Source organism: Megalops cyprinoides, chromosome 22, assembly GCF_013368585.1.
Source record: "Megalops cyprinoides isolate fMegCyp1 chromosome 22, fMegCyp1.pri, whole genome shotgun sequence".
In the NCBI taxonomy this organism is placed as follows: Eukaryota; Metazoa; Chordata; class Actinopteri; order Elopiformes; family Megalopidae; genus Megalops; species Megalops cyprinoides.
This window is the reverse complement of record NC_050604.1, coordinates 19,180,156-19,202,341: the sequence shown is the minus strand read 5'-3', so window position 1 is coordinate 19,202,341 and position 22,186 is coordinate 19,180,156. Positions and strand designations below refer to the sequence as shown.

General features: G+C 46.6%; 1 protein-coding gene across 1 annotated transcript in view; it reads left to right on the top strand.

Annotated features, from left to right (window-relative positions):
• Window positions 1–2,096: 2,096 nt before the first annotated feature.
• klhl5 (kelch-like family member 5) overlaps window positions 2,097–22,186 on the top strand; it is a 33,238-nt gene continuing 13,148 nt past the window's right edge. Inside the window, exons 1-4 of the mRNA XM_036516695.1 lie at window positions 2,097–2,569; window positions 9,288–9,470; window positions 15,902–16,038; window positions 18,346–18,542. Of these exons, the coding sequence (XP_036372588.1) occupies window positions 2,097–2,569; window positions 9,288–9,470; window positions 15,902–16,038; window positions 18,346–18,542 (990 nt within the window). The remainder of the gene's footprint in view (window positions 2,570–9,287; window positions 9,471–15,901; window positions 16,039–18,345; window positions 18,543–22,186) is intronic.

The window sequence follows — 22,186 nt, the reverse complement described above, 5'->3', positions numbered from 1 at the left end:
TGACAGTAAAGAACCTCCGAGAACACGCACACGAATCTGAAGCTGAACCAACATCAAGGCGAAGTGGAGAGTGAGAAGACACACCCTCGCTACAACATCCTGAAGTACTGGGTAGGCGGTATATTTTAGCACTGTGCCGCTTAATGGACGATTGAGCAGAACCCTGCCCTAGATGAGCTTGGCTGGCCCTCTGGAGAAGTGCAAGAGCCTGCTTTACATACTGTACGCTCACACCAGACAGTTCAAAAGTTTTAACAGATCATGTTGCACCCCAGAAACGCTAGACAGAGTAGGACTCTATACAACAATGGCTGATCTCCAAAATGTAGAGGGGGGCACATTTCTCCAGTTACTGTGGAACTGCACATCGATACAGTCAATATGGAATACTACAGTAAAAAAATCTGGCAGTTATCTATCCTCTATACTCAGCACCCTATCTAACACAAACATCTCACCACCTTAGAGAGGCATTTTTTAATCATATCTGCCATCACAAAAAAAAAAATCTTAAGCACTATATTGAACCATCTATACCATCATATAGGGAGTGGGTAATTGAAGTTGCCTGTAGTCTTTAAAATCAGCTATAACAATATGAACATCACTGAGGCCCAATTCCAGAATATCTGGTCAGGTCAAAAACACTGTAAACATTGAAAAGGGACCTATTTAGTATTTTTTCTGTTTCTCTCTTCTCTTTTTTCTTTTATCTTTCCCCATTACTTTTAATGATGTATCTTTTATAGTTGCGTCTGCTAGTATCAACTTCAATTTTGTTTCATTTGTTTGGTTTTGTCGTCTTTGTAAAGAAAAATGTGCTTTTTAAAATTACACAAGGGGTGAAGGGTAAAATATGTACATAACGTTGTCCTATAATTACGAGAGGGACAGTGAGGCCACTTACTGATATTTGTTGCACACTTACACCCTAAGTATTGCATTGGCAGGTCAGTGGAGACGTTTTCCGGATCAGAAACCGCAATATACCCCCACCCACTTGCTTCGTGAGAGCTTCACCGTTTTGCTTGTTCTTTGAAAAAGCACGTTTTATGGGAGTCCAGATTGGCCTCGCTCCTCCAGTTTTTGGGGTGGGTGTGTCAGCCAGGGTTCCCTCACCGCTCCGCTCTCAGCGGGTACCTCGTTCGGACACCTGTGCTGCTCAGATGAGGTTGAGGAGAAAAACGGTGGTAGACGGCGAGCGTGTTTATCAGAGGATAGCATTCTCCTGCGCTTCTGCAAGAGTACAGAGGTTGCTGCGACGAAGCTGATGCGTAATTAGCGATAGGATGGATGGATGAAAATTGGGGAAACTAAAATAAAACTGCGTTTCACATGCTTTTCTGTTGTATCTCCCATCAAAAACGACACTGACCTGGCAAGTGATTCCACTACATAGAATGTGTTATTCTCCAGTTGCGGTTATTGGGAAACCTACTCAAAACAAATTATCCTCATTGTAGTAAAAAGGGGCCGTGTTATCTCACTTTTGACTTCATATTGTACATCTTTTGAAAACCGATATTTGTACATTCTGACTCATTTCTCTTGACATGAAGTAGCAGTGTGTGGATTTTGGCAAACCAGTCTCTACATTTAAGTGCGGAAAGTATGTTCTCTTAATGTCTACAGACTATGAGTTAATCCTGTTCTGCACTTTTCACCTGACGTTCTACAAAGATGCTCTAATTGTATGCCATTTGCGGAAAGTGTGCCATACGGTCAGGGCTGGAAAATGTTTAATGGAATTAAATGGCGTTTTAAAAAGGCACAGTTGGGGATGCTGTTTCATATTTGTTCAGAAGTTGCTTAGACACTTACTACGCAGCATCTGTGTGGATGGCTGCGTGCGCGTGTGTGTGCGTCGAGTGAGCGAAGCGCACTTTAATAGCAGGGAGAGCGAGAGCAGGCTGTGTATGTGCGCTGTGCGTGATCACCAGCAAAGACTGCCAGGAGTCTCTTCCCATCCTCCAGCCAGCAGCCAGCTGTTTTTCCCCCCTCGTCCTCCTCCTCCGCTAGCGGCGACGTGTGCGGTTACCGTGCCGTTGCCAAGACGATCGCGGGCTTTCTTTGCCTCTGTAGCCGGAGGAATTGGAATGTCTGGCTCCAGGAAGGAGTTTGACGTGAAGCAGATTTTACGAATCCGATGGCGGTGGTTCGGCCACCCAACGTCCCCGCCGCCCCACGGTCAGGCGCTGGGTGACTTTTTCAGCAGCAGGGGGACGGGGAGCGCGGCGGACGGCCCCTCTGTCAGCGGGTGTGCCAGCAACAGTAGCAGCAATACAAGTAGCGGTTCATGTAATAGCAACACCAGAAAGTTTCTGGAACCAGCGACCCATGCCGTATCCTTACCGACTTCTGCCTCTGCTTGTCCACGATCGTTTAGCCAGCAGGACTGTCGGAGCCCACCGGTGCAACCCTGGGTGTCCAGTCCACTGCCTCCGGAGGTCCTGGACCTGACCAACGAAGGGGGCGCGGCGTCACCGCTGCAAAATTCGGAAGTACCGGAGGGTGACGACATCGTTGGAAGTGAAGAGGAAAACGCAGAATCCGATTCAAGCTCCTGCAGGTACAAGGGACAGTCGGGGCATGGGGTGGCTTGTGGAAGTTAATGTTGTGTGCGTGTTTCTGTGGAACAGAGATCTCTGTGTTCATGCCGTGCCGGACTGATGTTTTGTAGGAAGCTGAATGGAAATGCGACCTTAAAACTTTTGTGAATGACAGGATTGGAGTTGGTCGGGCGGTCGGTTAAATTTACATGATAAAATGACCAGCAGCGATCGAAACCTGTTTTCTCACGTCTTCGAGCAATTTGAAGCCAGATATGATTTTCGGCGTAGTAATTCTGTTTGTCATTTAATCGCTAGTTGCCAGTAACGGCATTGCCGTCATTAAGCGCATTGTAGTTGTTGCCGAGTTGTTGGTGGAACCGACATCGTGGTTTGTACAAAATATTTCCAGTTGACATCTACATAAATCCCGAAGATGTTATACAGTCGCTGTTGGTTGTAGTTTTATGTTCAGATGTTCCGCTGTGTGTGGTGTTGAGCGTAGGTTATCTGGACATTTGAGCTAGTTTGTTAGTTCGCACTGAATAACTTTACAGACCGCATTCAGTACTTAGAAAAAAACTAAAAAAAAAAATACCTTAAAACGGGAATGGGGGAGTTTTGACGGTGGACTGATTTCGCTATAACAATTTTCAAGTAAAGCACGCTTTGTGGCAGCAAGTTATCTGTTAATTGATTTCATGCATGATTTTTTGATAACTCATCATCGTGTTAATACAGTGATCCCCAAACGTTAAAGGAGGTGCTTGAATTATGGATAGTGTTGGTCGATCCTTTTAATCTTGATTGTAACAGGAAATAGCCTACTTTGAATTGATACGGTGTAAATATGGACGACATTCGACAGTGAGTTGTTACGATTCTCCGTTACGAAAGCGTAGCTCCAGTAGCCTTGTTGCGTGCTTGCAATCAGGGGTTTCCACTGAAATAATGACGATCGAGCTAGAATAAATACACCGCCCTAGTTGTCAGAAAGGCGTACTCAGTTCGGCGAATCCCCCTCATTCACCGAGGTTCCTTTGACAGGCAAGTTTAAGTTCTATGAATATTTCAGTCTCTGGAAAGGAAATTTCGTGCCAACAAAACTAACTCGGAACACGTCATTTCGCGGATGGGGTGTGCCACAAATCATATCGACATCAAAATTTTATGACTGTGTTTCTTTATCACAAATTCATGTAAAGTCTCGGTGCTTGTAGATGTCTTGCAATCGAAGTAATTTGAGTTGTCTCGGTATTTGCAAGCCTTTAAAATGATCTACTCTTACATGGACCGATTACTTGACACCCTAATCAATGGGATCTTTACGAGCGCTTGACTATACGATAAATTAAATGCCTCAGCAGTTGCTATGTATTTGAATTGAATTTTAGGTGAGGTAAAAATCACAACAGACGCAAGAAGGAACCTACGTTGAGGATCCTGTCGATATTAAAAAAGCTCTTGTCACCAATTCCGTATTTTAGCGTGACATGAAGCTTGTTGGAATTCTACAACTCTAGAGAAATCAGTAACAACCTGATCGGACAGTATCCTCTGGCATCTCCAAGTCCCTGATAGGGTTTCACAGGGCTTCCTGGTGTATTGATTTAATTCGCTATGTCGTCTCTCTCACAGAAATGTGAAATAAAAACGCCGAGGATTCATCACGTGCATCTCTGCTTCACTCTGATGTAGACACACACTCATGCACACAGGGGTGTTCCTGGCCTACACTGTTGAGAGTGTCTTAAAGAGTGATCGATGCTCATTAAGTTGGCTATCTGAGCTACTCTGCAAGCTAGTTACCCCAAAAAGGCACATCAAAGCACATAAGCTCATATTGTGCGCACACACATATTCTGCCACGCAGCTATGAGTTTTTTTTCCTTAGATTTTTGTGACCGTGTTTCATTTCTGAAGGCAAGCCAAGTGCAGTGTTTGTTTCGATAATATATGTATCTATATATATATACACACACATAGACAGACACACATAGCAGCGTGGCATAGTGGTTTAGGGAACTGGAGTCCAAGTACACAGTACTTATTACACAAAGTTGCAGGTTTCGGGCCTCTCTTGTAGCAGCCCTTTATCAACTATACTGCTGTTCGCCTGAGCAAAGAAATGACTTCCATAATTAATTTTGGAGCGGTTTGATGTTATATTAGCTGCCCTGTATAATATTGTCTGCTGAGTAGATAAATGTTAATACAATGTTTTTTTCAGGGCAAGAGATGAACGGTTCTGTCCCATGTGCTTGCTGGTGCAGTCACACCACAGCATTTTGTTTCTGTCATTCTGAGAATTTTATTTCTAACACGTTGAAGCGTTCAGAGGTGTCAGACGTGGAAAGAATGACACAGGCGCCGTGTCTTATTTTTCCACTACAGGAAGTAGGGTTGCAGCTCCCTCTTCTTCGCCGTTGTTACTCGTCCTCCTTCAGATGCGTTGTTCACAGCCAGCGCATATGGTTCGCAGACGCGGGGCCCGCTGTGTTCTACGCGCTGAGGCGGTATGGCAGCGCGGGGTGCTGGAAAAATCTATACATGGGAATGGAAACTGCATCCGCCTCAGCCGAAACGCAGACACACCGACACGTTCTCAAACGTACCAGCTCACCCGCAGGGGAGCTAGCCGATGTAGCCACATAGCGTGTTCGTAGTGTAAAGGGCGGCACACCTTAACACCAACGAAGTGTGATGGCGGCTACAGTGACCTGAAACACCGCACACACGAAGCCCTCCGCGGCCACGTGTCTGCAGAAAAAAAGCCAATCAATGCAGATTGGATTCTCGCCGCAGGGTTTTTTTTTTAAATACGGCCTGAGAAAAGAAAACTGGCATCTCATTTCCAAACCCCTGTGCAGCAGGCAATGGACGGCACACCTCCACCTGAAATTGCCATCGCTGATACCATCAGTCAACCTGGGCAAAACCAATCAGCGAGTCCCCTTGATGTGCGATAGTTCGTGGTCTGGGAAATTATACGCATGCAAAAGCCAAGTCAAGGCAAGGCGGTGGCGGTGGTAGTGGGGGGGGCGCGTTTCTGACAGTATCCAGAGATCAGTCTAGTTAATACAGTGCAAGTCTACTTCTTCACTGTGTGCTTTACCGCCCCCCCTCCTCTGTTGTAAGGGACCATTACCGTGAGAGAAAGGGCCAGGACAGGCACGTCTCGGCCACGCCGGTAATGAATGCGGGCTCAGCCGATGCTGATGGGAAAGCAGCCCAAACAGACGAGGCGCCATCCTGTAGAGTGGGGGGGTCACTGAGGCGCGGCGCGGCGCCTGTGTGTGACTCAAATCTGTCCTGCCTGTTAATAGCCCTTCAGGGTGGCGGGTGTGAGAGGGAAAGTTAATCACACTCCCGGCCAAATATACATACATACCACCTCCCCTCCCATCTGTAGCTTTACTTTAATTCCAGCGCAACGGCGGCTGAATCCAAATGAAATTCCTGCGGAGCTGCTGCTGAATTCCAAGTAGTGATGCTCAGCCGTAGCCCCGGTGTTCCGTCCTTCGCCCGGTTCAGTTTCCACATTCCTAGCTCAGCACACCTTAATCCTGGCCCTTTAGATCAACTCTAACGCTGGTTTCTGGTACGGCTGAGCACAAGTAATTAGGCTCGATCGAGCTGTTTAATTAATGCTGATCGACATTGGACAGTTATCCACTACAAGTTCTCTCCGAATGAAATGCATTGTCAGAAATGAGCAGGAAAAAAAGTATAGGCAGATTTATAAACAAACCCCAACAAACCAGACGTGTCAACAAACTCTTGAAACTATAAAACAGAGAAGTCAGCAGATCCCTGGAACAATTTTACTCTCTAAGCCTCTTTGCAGTGCATTTTATTTTTTTTTTTTGTAATTCAAGTGTTTATGTTTCACCTGCACAGATGAATCGCTCCTCTGTAGAGCGGAGGACAATGAGGCGTGGCACAGCGTGAGACTGAAACCTCTCCTGCCTGACAAATAGTACGTCGGAATAACTCGCCTTAAAATAGCTGTGAGCTGAACGTGACAGAGTGAAGTGATTTTCTGGAGATATTTTATGTAATTCCTGTGACTGAGTCGTGTTCTCAGTGCACGTGTTGCGCTTAGTCTTATCATTTCTCAAACCTAGGAGCGCTAAAATTCATATTCGTGTCGGTCTAAAGGCATGTAAGTCACATGACACATGCAGCAGTCAATCGTTTGTGGTTATGTGTTTATATATACTGTGTGTGTGTGTGTGTATGAGAGAGAGAGAGAGAGGGAGAAAACACACAACAAATACATACGCACACATTTTACTGGTGTCATTGTACAGTTATGTGTGTAGGAGCTGTGAGCTGTAGGTGGGTAAAGCATTCTGTTGCTCCACCTGTGCTCACGAGCCCTGGAGTACCACAGTGGGAGCAGCACTGTGTGGAGAGGAGAGAGGGGAGCGGGGAGCGGCCGTGGTTTTAGGTGTGTGTGAAGGGGAATTTTCCACCCCCTGAGGTGCTGGTGGGCTGTGGCTGTCTCCATTTCCTAACACCTGCAGGTTCTGTGGGTGTACAACCACTTGCACGTTCAGCTACTTTTTTCGTTCCACACACCGCAAGGGGCCATGACACGTAAGCATGAGATGTTTGGGTGATGCTCTTTCCACCCCCACCGCTCCTGTAGATAGTAGGGCCGTGTGCTGCAGAGAAACGCCAGATCCTTACCTTCAGTGAGCTGGGACAGCCGTACGAGGGACCTCCTTCAGAGACCTCTACACCACGCCCTCCACACTCAAACAGCAAATCGGTCTGCGGCCACATTAAATATCAGTCCTATCTGAAATGAACTGCGGAAAATCCAGTACCAGAGGGCTATTAAATTTGTTCCCATAATTACTGACTGATCAATACCTGGGAGAAACGCATTGGTCCACCCTCGATAAAGAGCACTTGGAGTTACCCTATTGGACTGTAAAACCCAGTGAAAGTGTTTGATTGGACTTATCCAGGGCTCTATAAATCTATGTTATGGAGTGTGCGCTAGGAATATCCAGTCAAATACTTTTGAAATGCTTTTGCCTTTCTGTGGAAAACTTTTGCCCTGTGACTTTACTCCATTGTTTCCAGAAAATATTAATTGAATTTGAAGCTTCTGTCAGGTTTCAAGTTTGAATGGTGACGGTAAGGTAACGTAATGATACCTGCTCAGCGAGCAGCCCTGTGTGGCCAGGAAATCAGAATGGTGCTGTGTTGTGGAGAATAAGCCTGACACTTTTTCTGCACACAACTGTAGCAGGGACACTATTAATAACACATTGCCAGCAGTTCCCAAAACCACCCCTGAAGTTTCTCATTAAACTGTTCTGTTTGGGATGTTCTTCCTCTCTGCTGGAGTGGAGAAATGCATAGATGTGCATTTGTTAGCTCTGTGTGCGTTTGTGTATGTATGATTGTGCGCGTCGTCCTCTGCGGTTATGAGCAGAGGTGCGTCCTGATAGCAGTGCAGTATTTGTTTTAGCTCTGAGATTCAGTGGTTTAAAATTACTGTGTTTTTTTCTTTAATGTAGCCATTTGTGTTTTGTGTGTAGTCGGTCAAGAGCACTCGTGGATGGACAATATGGAGGTTGACACCAAATCTATTGGTGATTTCATTGCACAAATCTAAAAGAAAACACTTGCTGCCTTTGGACGTCACTGCAGCTGACATCTGTCAAAACGTACCCTGTAAGTAAAGTGTCAGCGACTGCCCTGTCACAACATAAGAGCGGACGACGATCCTGGTGCCCCTAATCAAAAAAGGGCTCAATCGGCTCAGAGAAAACGCAGCGTAAAAAGGAAGGCCGCTCGGCTGGAGCGGAAGCCTTCGGCGAGGGCTTGATTCCTGTCGGGGTGAGTGAGCGATGCTCCGAGGCCCCCACCGCGTTTTCAGACCGTTAGAAACGTCTGTTTCTTCCGCGTGCCTTCAAAGCGGAAGGGCAGCTGGCGGTGCCTGAAGGTTCAGACCGCGTCACATAACTCAACACCCAGGTGTGCTTCAGTGTTAAATCCAGCGCCCAGCTTTTCGCAGGCGCGTTAAAGGGATGCAGTTAGGTCTCGCCGCTCGTTAAATGGCCATCTTTAATTCACTTTGAAAGAATGTCGCTTGAGCCACTGATGGGGTGAAGCGAGCTCCCGGGTTCTCTCCCCCCGAGCACCACTCTGTAACCCTTCCACTTTCGCCGTGTGGTCTCCTGATGTCTTAATGTTAAGCGTTTCTCTTAACGCGGGTGCTGAAATTATGTTTGATTTCTTGAACAGTGTCTTGGTGATTACTGATGACTTGCTGCTTAAGTTACTGTGCTGTTGCTTGTGTTTGAGGTACTTCTGCTTTTGCACTATGAAGAGCAATACTGTTGTTCACGGGTTATACACTGTCTCATCCTTTATAATAACTATGGATTAACGCATGCCTTTTACATGTTATGTGTATGCTAGCATGTCCGTTATTTTGCAGGAGTCTCTCAACCACCTTTTTCCTGGGGTCAGAGAGTAATTTTCCAGTTTTTCCCTAGTTGGCCTGGGTTTTTTTTTCCTGGTTTTTTGTTTCCCTCTGGAAAATCCAGCATGCTATTTTTACACCGCTTCTTGACAGTCTGAATTGATTTGATTAGTTATGAAACCAGTTCAGTTTTGAATTTTATTTGATTAGTACTGTTTCCCTTGCCTGGCTTCTGGTCCCCCCTGAGACGGATGTGTAGATGTGTGTCCTGTTACTGCTCCTGACTGCAGGACCTCCAACAGCAGCCAGACCCTGTCCTCATGCCCCACCATGGAGCCGTGCGGCCCTGAGGAGCTGTTCCAGGCCCTGAGCCACGCGGAGCACACATTCCGCAAGATGGAGACCTACCTGAGGCGCAAGCAGCTGTGCGACGTGGTGCTGCTGGCCGGCGAGCGCAGAATCCCGGCGCACAGGTGAGAGACATGCGCACAGGTGTGTTCATGCGCATGCAGACACACACACACGCAGACACACACACACACACACACACAAACATACACACACACACATGCACATACATATACATGCGCACACGTATTCACATACACACACATGCACACACATGTTCACACATCCATGCACACACACACATACATACACACAAGCACACACTTATTTACATATGCGTGCACACACACATTCATAAATGTACACACACACACTTAGACAAACACAGAGGCACAAAAACGGTCTCTTATGCACATGTTGTCACAAACACATGCATGCACATACTCTCTCTCTCTCACACTCTCACACATGTAACACAACACAAAACATGCAGCACAAATACACGTGCAGAAAAACACATCAATCTCTCATACACACTTACACTCCTGCACTTGGGAAACCAGGATCTACTGCCTGCACATTTGCATGTGATGTATCCATTCACAGATCAATTTGTATAATTGCAAAGTGTTGAGCTGTGGTGACAAAATAGTTGCAGTTTCCGCTCAAATGTTCATTTCCCCTGCGAAATTCACAGCTAGGGAAATGGATTACGTGAAATTTGCTTTTCACTATGGAGAATTTGGCAAGATTATAACTTGATTGAATGATTCTCTTTTTGTGTTGTGTTTCCATGTGTTATTTTCATGCGTGTGTCTGTATGAGGAAGGTCATTCTGACACCGTGGTTGAATTGAGCTGAGGAAAAGCAGAAGAGAATGGCCCATTATGTCCTCTTTATATAGCCTTCTGAAGCTGGCTCACTGCCCATTCTCACTCCTGTACATCTCTGCATCTGTACAGCGGGGACGTGAGTTCCCAGCCCAACAGAAAACGGCCTCACTGAGGGCTGTGTGCGACTGTGGCCTGGGACACCGGCTATGCTTGACCCTGTGAGGCACATCTGGGGGGCCAGAACAAAGGCTTCTGTGCCCTCGGTTGCCCAGCGACCCGCTGGGTGGTGATTGGGCCTCTTTGAAAAGGCCTGTCAGGCGGGGCCTGTGTCTCAGGGCATGGCGCTGACCCTGACACGGCCGATCTGCAGCCTTTACGCCTCTCCCGGCGCTCATCTGGAGCCGCGAGCTTCCATATTTGAATTTTGAATCAGTTCATTAATAAAGAAATCCCCTTCAGTTTGCCCTTATGCTGACGAAAAATGTCAGAATCCTGCGAAAGCTCCTGGGGCCAGAATCTTCAAAGGTTTCTGAAGTGACATTCCAGTTTCCCTCTCAAAGAAGGAAAAATCTGTGTTCTTTATTTATAAAAGCACCTTCACACGTCCCATCAGACATCGAATGCGCCTCTGTTTGTTCTCAGATTGCGGATGAAGGAGCTGGTGTTATACCCGAGCGAATTAGTAACAGAACTAGTCACAAACTGTAGCCAGTACACTCTGATCTATGTCATGGGTCTCAGGGGAGGCAAACAGACAGCATTTAACCAATATGTACATGTTCCCTCACACCATTTTTCACATCTAAGTGATGAATCAAAAGCAAAAGGCTAGATTTGGAATGCCATATGTGAGAAGTTAGCGCAGGCAGTAGTCTGTGCCAGAACCCGGTGCATGAGGCTTATAACCAGGATTCAGTTTCAGATCCTAGGAGCAGAACTTCTGGTAATTTTTGCATGGTTCCATTAGGATTTGCAATTTCACATCAAGTGAGCACATCGCTTGGGTGATTCCAAACGTCCACACCGTGGGTGTAACTCATTCCATTTCACAGCGGCTAATGAGACTGAAATGATGTTGTTTTATTTCAGCCCCTGCTTTTATGCACAAGGTCAAAGCTCTGTAGATCAGTATGTGTACCTGTTAATCGCACGCTGTGTAGCTCTTTCTGCTTGCTTTCCTAAGGCTTATGTTTGCTTCAGGTGAAAGCTCTGCTGACCTATATTTGGGTCTGTCGATTTGTGTTTTGTTCTTGTGTCTCTGTATTGTGTGATTGCTTTGTAGCTACAGTGTTGTCGGCCCCTCAGTTTGGTCATTATTGAAAATGAGAATGGGTTCTCAGTTGATTTAAGTGGTTAATTAGATATTAAATAAATAAAAACAAACGAAGTGACTCAGCACACCAGTTCCAGTAGGTGGACCTGGGGCCTGAAAAACGTTGTAAATCTGAAGGATATGAAAATTTAGTAGGTATTTTTGAGAACCTTACAAAGTTTTTTCCCCCCATCCATTGATGCTTTTTGTGAAAGTCTTCTGTATTTTGTGCTGTACTCATGGGGCATTTTGAGTGTGATTACTGCGCCTCCATGAGATCTCTTGAATACCAAGCTGTGAAAGCTTTTGCAGAGAGCGTGTTGCGTTCTGTCCCTTGGCTGAGATGACACCCTATTAACATATCTGAAGCTGAGTGCAAGCATGAAATGCAAGAAGGCACACATTTTGATGCAATTAATTTTGAAGGCAAATCTTGTCATTGTCTACTGCAAATTATAGAGCGACTGGATGGTCATAAATGGTTATCACTGTAATCACCTTTCTGCTCCACTGAGGAATGAGATTACAAAAATGTCTGTGGTTTCCTGTCTTACTCTCTATCTGTCCGTTTTGAGAAACCGTAAATCCTTATCATGAACGGGTTGTTATTCAGGGTCAAATTCACACTAAAAATGTCCTCCCTCCTTCTATCCCTCCCTTTCTCACTCTCCCTGAAATTCATCTCAGTTCTGTGTAGCATCTAATGCTCTGACTAATTGGAAGCAAGCTCCCAGGCAGCATTAAGATGTATTGTAAGCATTTTATAGGTGAACCTGCCTGCTAGATACAGGCGTCTTTCTCAGATCCCCTCTCCTCTGGCCTTTTAAGGCAGAAAGCCCAGAATTCCGGTCCTCGGTCTCTCAGGCCCCACAGCCCCGCCTAATGAATCCCATCCCTCCTTAATAGAAACGTGATACACTTCACAGCTCACTCAACATTCCCCAACAACATCTTGCTCCACAGCACGTCGACATGCTGTCAGCTTTATAGATGATGTCACAGATCAGTCCCGTGGAATTGACAGGTACTAAGAAGTGCTTAAATTACCAGTCGTTGGATATCGAGCTGGAAGCTCCGAAGTGCCTCCTGGCTCTTAAGGGGTTATGGGATCTCAAAGATTACATTCCCGCCAGCAGAAGAAAGTACCATTTTTTCTGAGGGGTCATAGAGGTGAGGTGCTGGTATTGTGGTGGGCTGAGTGGACTTTGACATTTTCTGTTATTGCTTTAATTAGGTCCTTGCATATTGATTTCTGTTGCCGGACCTGCAGGCTGAGCTGGATTTCTGTGGCTGCTGAGGGATGGCCGTAGTGGCAATAATGGGGACAGCCGTACAGACCAGATTCATCACTTAAACAGAATGTAATGCGAGAACCACAGAAATCTGTCGAGGCTAATCGTGATGCAGCTGTTCTTGGATCAGTTCTAGAAGGCGTAAAATAAACACTTCCTTTTTTTTTTTTTTTTAATGAATCGGTAAACTGTTATTGCACAACTGGCACAACTGGTATTGTAACCTATGTAAAAATCTGTAACCCACGTACGTTGCTCTGGATAAGGGCATCTGCTAAATGACACTAATGTAATATAATGTAATGGTAATTAACCTATTTCTGTTTTGGAGACAGGGATATTAGAGCCGTTCTAATGGAAAAATGGAAAAAAGTTATCCATTTTGCCACAGTTGTGCTTGGTGCTCATGTAGAAATGCAGACATATAGTATAAATATTGTATATAAATATCACTCAATGGCACAACGCGCATAAGTGGTTACAATAAAATTCTGTCACAGCTCTGGCATTAAACTGAAGCAGTTTGGGTCAAGTAACAGTGCCTCACCTATTTTTAGAGCCTACTGTATATCCTTCTGGTTGACTTCCAGTCCAGTTGCCCTACCACTGCACCCTGCTGCCCTGTTTTTGAGTATCCAGCGTGGGTTGAGTGGGTAGGGTAGGGGCTGGTACTCTGTCACAGAGTAATACATTTGTTCACTGTAGTGCTGTTGGGGCCTCGTTGGCAGAGAGAGATCATTTTAGCTTGGCTTGGCATCAAAGTGTTGAAAGTGGTGATTAAATCAGGGAGTGGGCAGCTGTGTCACAGTGGCAGCTGGGAAACTGAGGGGTTTTAAAACAAGGCACGATCTGCCAAAAAAAAGTGGAAGTGCTTTTTGACCTCTTAATGGTGCATGTCCTTTGCAGCAAGGTAAGTGTCTGTCTGATTGGCACCATTTGACAGAACACTGGTCACAACTGCTGGCCATAACATCCCATCATTTCCTTTAGTAAAACTAACAGTTTGTCAGATCTGAGAGTTACTGTGCTTTGTCTTCAAGTGGGTGGGGCGTGATAAAGGCTGTTGACTTCTAGTCAGGAAAGACATTTCTGTTTAACTCCCTTTAGTAAAGCGATAAACTGTTGCTGGGTATTTTCCTCTCTTCATCTCTCATTCCTTTCTACACTCTTTTTCCTTTTTCCTTTCTGTTCCTGGTCTTTCTCTCATGCTCAGCTGCCTTTCTCTCTGTGTCCTGGAACTTGCTGTCTCTTTCTCCCTCTTTCCCTCTTCCTCTCTCCTTCTCTCTGTCATGGACCTTGTTCTCTCTCTCTCTCTCTCTCGCTCTCTCTGTGTCCTGGGCTTTGCTGTCTTTCCTCCTCTCTCTCTCCATCCCCTTCTCTTTCTCCCTCCCTGTGTCTTGGGCCTTGCTCTCCCTCTCCTCTCTGGGGTCTTGCCTCCTTGGTGCAGTGCTGTGTAAGAACCCTGTGTCTCCTCCTCCAAGCTGAGCTGAAAATAGCTCCTGTCACTCAGCAGCAGACAGCTCACTGCCCCCCCCCCCCCCCATGAGGAATTAGAAAGAGGAAAAAAACTGCATTACAGAGCAACTCCAGGTTTGATAGAAGCCCTGGATGCTGTTGGCAAATGTGAGTTAATGCTGACTTCCCTCCCCCCCCCGGGAAAGAGGATTATGCCTTGTGTCTGACAGGTGCTAGGAGTGTGAGAGTGCTGTGGAGCACAGCGTGCCGGCCTGCTCGTCTGGACGCCAGTCACTGCCCCCCTCAGGGGCTGGGGGGGGGGGGGGCAAGGTGTCCACTACGCAGGGGAGAAGTTTTCCTCCCTTATGAAAACGAAACAAAACACAAAAAATTATATCGTCTGAAGTCTGAAGCTCTTCCATTGACAAGGTGGGATGCGAGCGGGGTGATTAAAGCCATTATTGAGCTGTTGTCTTTCATGAATATTACTTATTTATGTCCCGATTCATTATTAATGGCTGGGATAAAGTGCTGGTGCAGTGCAGTCAGCCCTTCCCCTCAGGTGAACTCTAAACGGCCAGTTCTCACTCTCCCACACACTGAAAGGATGAAAAAACAGGGCCATGGCAGTAAGGCTAGAGTAAAGATGGCCACAGTAGTCCTCTTTTGCATGTTAATGTGCACTTACAAGGTTGTCCTGCTGCTGGTAGAGGTCTCTCCCCGTGGGCTTTGTGGTTGATGCAGAGGATATGAAATGTGTTGCATAGTGTTGCATAGTTAATATCGTGACAGGAAGCATGTGGCTGAGTTTCGGGTGCTGACAAAGTGCTCTCTGTCAGTGCTGTAGTCATGGTAGTCTTCATGTGATTGTTTGATTGGTTGATTATTTAGTGTGGCATTGATGCCACTGGATCCAGCTGTCATGCTGTTGGGAACCAGACTAAGTTAAGTGCATAAAATTCAAATAGAATTTAAATTCAAAGAATTCATGGTTGTATGTATGGATATGTGTTGACCTGAATATATGTTGACTGGTCAGTGTCTGGTCATGGAGAGTTCAGCAGCACTGTTAATTCATTGATGTGATAAAGCTTGCAGGTTGGAAGGGTAAAAAAAAAGTTTAAGCCCCTCATTCCGTAATTTAGTTTCATTCCAGAGGGAGAGAAACGAGTCGGGCCTGTGCCTCAGCGGGGGTTCTCTCAGAACTGACTTCCCCCCCCAGGCTCTGAGCGGAGGGGGGTTCCGCCTCAGCCACCCAATGCTCCCAAGTTGGATGAAAAGGATCGGTCTTCCTGGTGTCGTTGCTTTTGTTGGAGTCTCACCAGCAGCTCTTGATATTTTAATGTTCCAAATGAGGGGGTTTGGTAGAGTCTCAGCTGACATTTTAATTGATTCCCTGTGATGCTAATTCAGTTATTTTCAGCAGACATGATCTGGAGGAATGAGTCATTACGAGCAAGTTCTCGTGCAGTGCAGTGCAAGCGTTGCACTTTAAAACCAAACGCATTAGCCATCGGTTGTAGAATAAATAATGAATCCGAGCTGAACACGCCCGTTCCGGAAGGCTGTAATGTGCTTTGGTTGCCAGAATAAAACCCAATCGCTTGAACGATTGTCTTTGTGACATCTGCATGTCCCGTTCTCTCTCCCCCCTCTCCCCTCAGACTGGTCCTCTCCTCTGTGTCGGACTACTTCGCCGCCATGTTCACCAGCGATGTGAGAGAGGCCAAGCAGGAGGAAGTGAAGATGGAGGGTGTGGACCCAGATGCATTGTGGGCGCTGGTGCAGTATGCTTACACAGGTACACACTTACTGTACTGTTGCAGATCATCTCTGAATCCTGGGGTGGGGTCAGTTCCTGAACTGAGGGTTTCTCTACTTTTTAACTCCATATCTAGGCATTTTGGTTCAATTTCATTGCTTATTTGAATGAGTCCTTCAAAGTTAGAAAATAGTTTGTCACATATTTATATTACATTACATTATTGTCATTTGACAGCTGGGTATTTACAGAGGCAATTATGGGTTAAGTGTCTTGCCAAAGGTACAGCAGCAGCCCTAATGGGGAATCGAACCGGTAACCTTTCAGACACGAGCCCTGCTGCTCACCACTAAGCTACACTACATTGTGGATATCTCACTTGAGCTCAAAGTTAAGTTTTCTTGAAAAAAGTAGGAAGCCTGTGAACATAAAACCTCTAAGACATTGCAAATTTAGATGTCACAGTCACAGTCTAGTTGCATCACACTCACAGGGATGACGCAAGTCTAACCAAACGCTTTACCGGAGTTTTACTCTGTCACAGAACCACCTTGGGGCTTTTCAAGTTTAATCCGCGTGGCATCAGTCAGTCACTTCCCAGCAGTGTCCGTTACCGTCTCCTGTCACATCAACCGCTCTGAAATGGCAGCGTACCCCTGCCTATCACTGACTCACGAAACGTTTTTCCTCACAGTCAGCTTCTTGGTAACGTGACTCACAAAGGTATCCCCCCCTCTTACTGCTTTCTGTAGTAATAAAAGCAGAACAATTTTGGTTTGGGATCCCAGGTGGACCCCCCCCCACCCGCCCCATCACCCCCCCCATCACCCCCCCCATCACCCCCCCCTCCCAAGTTCTGCTCTTTTACGAGGCCCCACTGTAAATGCTCGCTGTCCTCACAGCCGGGCCCAGGCACTCCATCAGCGTGACTTTTACGAGAGGTGGCACGACCGGGCCTTTCTTCCAGCCTGGGTTTTAATGCCTCCAGGTGTTCTGGTCCCCCCTCCTCCATCCAGGGCTGCCACCTGTGGTCTGTGGAAGCCAAAAAAAAAAAAAAAAATTTAAGAGGGGATTTGGGCCGCCTGTCCCGGATGGCTGCGCCCGGTGACTCCGGGCGCTATCACAGGAACAACACAGTAAAGCTTCGCTCGAGTGCCCACAGCTGAAATACTGAACAAGGAAAGAGGAGCACCCTGACGTTACAACAGCAACAACATTCATGAATTCTCTTTATAGTCACCTGTTTCAACACAGTAATTCAAGACTGAAGAATCAGGGTTTTTTTTTTTTTCCAGTGGGCAGTCCAGAGATTCAAACTATCTATACCATGACTTCACTGTAATAGCAATGTACCATTGAATGTCACCTAAGAGAAGTGCTGTAGTACCAGCCTGAAAGGAGGCATGCACTCAACAAACACACGGCTTCTTGCTAGCTAAAACAGCCCCTGGTCACTTACTACCGAAGCTCTAGAGGGTTGGTGTGAAAACAGTCCAACTTGACAGGTTTGAATATCCCCCACACCATTTGCTTATGTAACGTTAAATTATCAGCAGTGCTCTTTTCCCACATTTTGCCATTTTCATTCACTCAGTAGCAAAGTGCTTGCCATCTGGCCGGACTCATTCGATGTTCGCTTGAATAACCGTTTCTGTTTATGGGAGACGTAACGATTTGCTCCCGTTGTGGCAGATTATTTGCTCTTGTGTCTGTTGAATGAGCATTCCCACTGTCGGCTGTAGTATAACCACAGTCTGGCCACACCGAGTCCCGTGTAGCCAGCTGAATGCAGACTGACCCACTTTCAGTTCCGCCTCACCTACAGTCAGGCCTGAGTGGAAGCTGCCTTTCTCACTGTAGGTGAATGTGAAGTAGTCAGTGGTAATGAGCTGGTCGGTCTGTGGGAATGTGTGAGTGGGTTTGCGGATCTTTACATTTCATTATTGGCATTTAGCTGACGCTCTCATCCAGAGCGGCTTACACGGGTTACACGGGTACAATTTTTTACGTGTTACCCGTTTATACGGCTGGATATTTATTGAAGCATTTTTGGTTTAAGTACCTCGCCCAATTGTTCAACAGCAGTGCTCCAGCGGGGAATCGAACTGGCAACCTTTCGGTTTTCGAGTCCTGCTCATTACCACTAAGCTACACAGCTGCCCCTTTAAACGTGCCTTCTCCCCGCTGCGTCAGGGTGATTACACCCGTGTGGCGTGGAGCCTGTGTGGCACACACATGCTAATGTATTAGTTGTTTAAGACTGACGGTGGGTGTGGATGGGTGCAGCTGCAAGTGAATGTTGTGTGATGTCGTCACCACGCTGCGTGTCTCTGCTGCCCCCTGCAGGTCGTCTGGAGCTGCGGGAGGACACCATCGAGAACCTGCTGTCTGCGGCCTGCCTGCTGCAGCTGGCGGCCGTGGTGCAGGCCTGCTGCAGCTTCCTCATGAAGCAGCTGCACCCCTCCAACTGCCTGGGCATCCGCTCCTTCGCCGACGCACAGGGCTGCCAGGACCTGCAGAGGGTGGCGCACAACTACACCATGGTGAGCGCCCCCGCCCTCACACCCTGGAGTGTGTAAAGTCTGACCCACGTCTGCTGCTTATACTGAGCGCTGTGCGCTTCACTTATACTGCACACTGTGTCCTTCACTTAAACTGAACATTGTGTCTTTCACTCATACTGAGCACTGTACCCCTCACTTATGCTGCACACTGAGCACCGCCTTTGTGTACTGTAAAGCCACAATGTCACTTCCTGCTCTCAGCTTTGTGCTCTGATCTCGGTCTCGGTGCATCAGTGAAACACATTGTTACAGAAGAGAGCAATTTGCAGTTTGGGTTAAGACGCGAGGCAGGCTGTGGGTGGGCAAGCGAGGCGGAGAGTGTGTGCGTGTGTGTGTGTGTAAGTGTGTCTGCGTGTGGCCGTGTCTGTGCGCATAGGGTTTGGGGCGACGCTGATTCGCTCTGCGGGGCTGGGGAACTGATCTCTCCGTCCTTGTACCACAATTAATTTGTCACGCCGCGTGGCTGGGTAAGCTGTTCTGGCATGTTATGCCGTGTTTGATGTTAGTAGGCACCGGAGGGAGGCCAATTTTCATTGAGAAAATAATGGATAAACACTGCCCGCTAGTCCCAGAGTTTCGCCAGAGGTTGCCATGGCAACTGTCTGTAAAAGCTGGTCTGTTGTTGTTCCATGTTTCCAGTGGGATTATTAATAACCTATAATCCAGAAGTAATTGACTTGTTTTTCAGGCTGTAACACGTAATAGCCTTGTCATTCACTTGAATTATTATAAACATTGCTTTGCAATGGCGAGATTCTGTTTTCTTTTTTTATTATCCCTTTCTAATTTCTTTTTTTAAAACAAGAAAGAAAATGTTGTGCTGGAGCCCCATGAAGCAAAGCGCCCCTGTAATGAGGAAACGGCTGAGGAGAGTCATCCTCAGATGCGCGCACGCACGGCGAGCCGATCTTAATGAGACAATTAGACGAAACGCCGCTGCCTCTCTGTCCTGAAACCGCGCTCTGCGCTGTTTTTGTGCGGAGTGAGCCTCAGAGGGCACTTCGGGGCCCGGTGTGTCAGAGGAGCGCGCGCTTTCCTCTGTGAGGGGTTCGTCAGGGGTTTGGGGAGCACCGGAGCGCGCTCCCACTCAAACCCTCTGTGTGCTCATTATGCACTCTAGGCCTCCTTGCGCCGGAGCTGGGGTTGTAGAGCCGGAGCAGGATTAGGAAATCAAACGGTGGCGCGTCTCTCCCCCCCCCCCTCCCCCGAGAATCAAATAAAGACGCTTTTGTTCCCTCGTATCCGATCTGCTTTGACATCAGAAGCAGAGTGAGAGACGTCTTCTTCTCACACGCGTTCTCCAAGGTCGCGCGTGTGTGTGTGTGTGTTCAGCCTGTAGCTGTGCATCAAGCCCCACAAATATGTGGAGGGGTATAGGGGTAAATGAATTCTGATTCAATAACATGTGGCCCACTGTTGATATTGAAATAAATTTAAAAACTACATTATATAGCAGCTTGGTTGCACAAAAGTTTTCCATCTCTGAACAGTAGTGATATGCACAGTTTCATTGATAAATAATAACTACAAATAGTTATTACTGCATAAAAAATGTCATTGCATTTTTATGTCATTTTAACTGATAAGCTGTACCTAGGTTATTGAAATAATAAAATAGTAATTATAGATAGCTAACTGATAGCTAACTGAATAACGCAATGTCTAGCCAATGGATTTTGAAACTTGACAGACTTTCACGTTGTGAGAAGACGTGTTTGAGTGTTGAAACTGCAGAGGAAGTGTGCATCTGTAAGATGGGTCTAAATTAGAGCCTGGTTTGCCCTTTACTCTGAGGACACCTGTCAGCGTCCGCACAGTGTAGCACAGCAAGCGCTCTCCTCCGAACGGGCTCAAACTAGTGAGAGAATGCAGACGGCGTGCCGAGAGAGCAGGAGAGAAGAACCTCGCTACTGTGCAGCTATCATTACAAGCCAGAGACTCCTATCAGACATGCCTCTTCTCTCTCCCTCAATTATCTTCCCCGATCTGGCTAATCTCTACAATCAGGGCTCCAGTAATAGACTACGCATAGAGCCAAGACTACACGTAAAACCAGTTGCAGTAACAGACTGCTCATAGAACCAAGACTTCACATATAACCAGCTACAGTAATAGACAGTGTTGTAGTGGAGTAGTGAACTACATGTAATTTAACTAGTAGTTTTTTGCAGTAGATTGCTGGTAGTACAACTACATTCATATTTGCATAGTGATTCAAGTAGTTAAATTACTTTTTTTTCTGCCATTTTTTGCAGTGAGAGACTGCGTACATAACCAGGTTGACTAAAAGAATGCATGTATGAACAGCTGGAGTAACAGACTGCATGTCTATCAGACTGCAGCAATGCACTGCATGTATAACAAGCTGCAGTAGTAGACTGCACGTGTATCAGACTGCAGTAATAGACTGCACATGTATCAGACTGCAGTAGTAGACTGCACATGTATCAGACTGCAGTAGAAGACTGCACATGTATCAGACTGCAGTAGTAGACTGCACAGGTATCAGACTGCAGTAATAGACTGCACATGTATCAGACTGCAGTAGTAGACTGCACATGTATCAGACTGCAGTAATAGACTGCACATGTATCAGACTGCAGTAATAGACTGCACATGTATCAGACTGCAGTAGAAGACTGCACATGTATCAGACTGCAGTAATAGACTGCACATGTATCAGACTGCAGTAGTAGACTGCACATGTATCAGACTGCAGTAGTAGACTGCACACAGAGCAGACTGCAATAGTAGACTGCACATGTATCAGACTGCAGTAGTAGACTGCACACAGAGCAGACTGCAATAGTAGACTGCACATGTATCAGACTGCAGTAGTAGACTGCACATGTATCAGACTGCACTAATAGACTGCACATGTAGCAGACTGCAGTAATAGACTGTATGTATCACCAGCTGCATGTGGAATGGGAGGTGTCTAAAGAGAGCTGAACGCCTGAAGAGCAGAGGCAGTGGCTGTGGCTGGGAAGCTCAGGAAGAGATACACTCCACCGCTCCCTCTTACAGATAAGAGCCTCACCGATACACTCTGAGACGGAGAGAGAGAGAGAGACAGAGAGACAGAGAAAGAGAGAGAGGCTGTTTCTACTTTGGAAAAGATTTAAATTTCAAATCATGAAAAGGGCGGCCTTTCTTTTTTTTTTGTGTGTGTGTTTCATTTTTTTTCTTTTTGAAGGCTGAGGGGAGATCCACCAGAATCACAAGGTTATTCCTCGCTCTCATCTCTCTCCCTCTCTCTTCCTCTGCTTCCTGACAGGAAATTAAATCTAACGCCCTTTCATAATGACAGTCACGTCACAGTGGCTCACAGGAAGTGCAGTGCCATAAATTATGGAGGCGCCCAGGGGAGGCCACCTTTGTGTGACAGCTGCGGCGCGGAGGTGACGATGACTCGTTTGCAACATCGGCACGCCGCTCCAGACCGAACCGCGGCGTCTCGCCCGTCGCTGCCGCCGAGTTCTGCTCTTTGAAAAGTCCAGAAAATCCAGCTCTGAAATAAGATTCCTCTCTGTGTGTAATCCGAGCTTATAAGAAATGCCACTGTAAAAAGATATCCATCTTATTACATGTTATGAATGCCTGAGTGCTTATGGGAAGGTCAT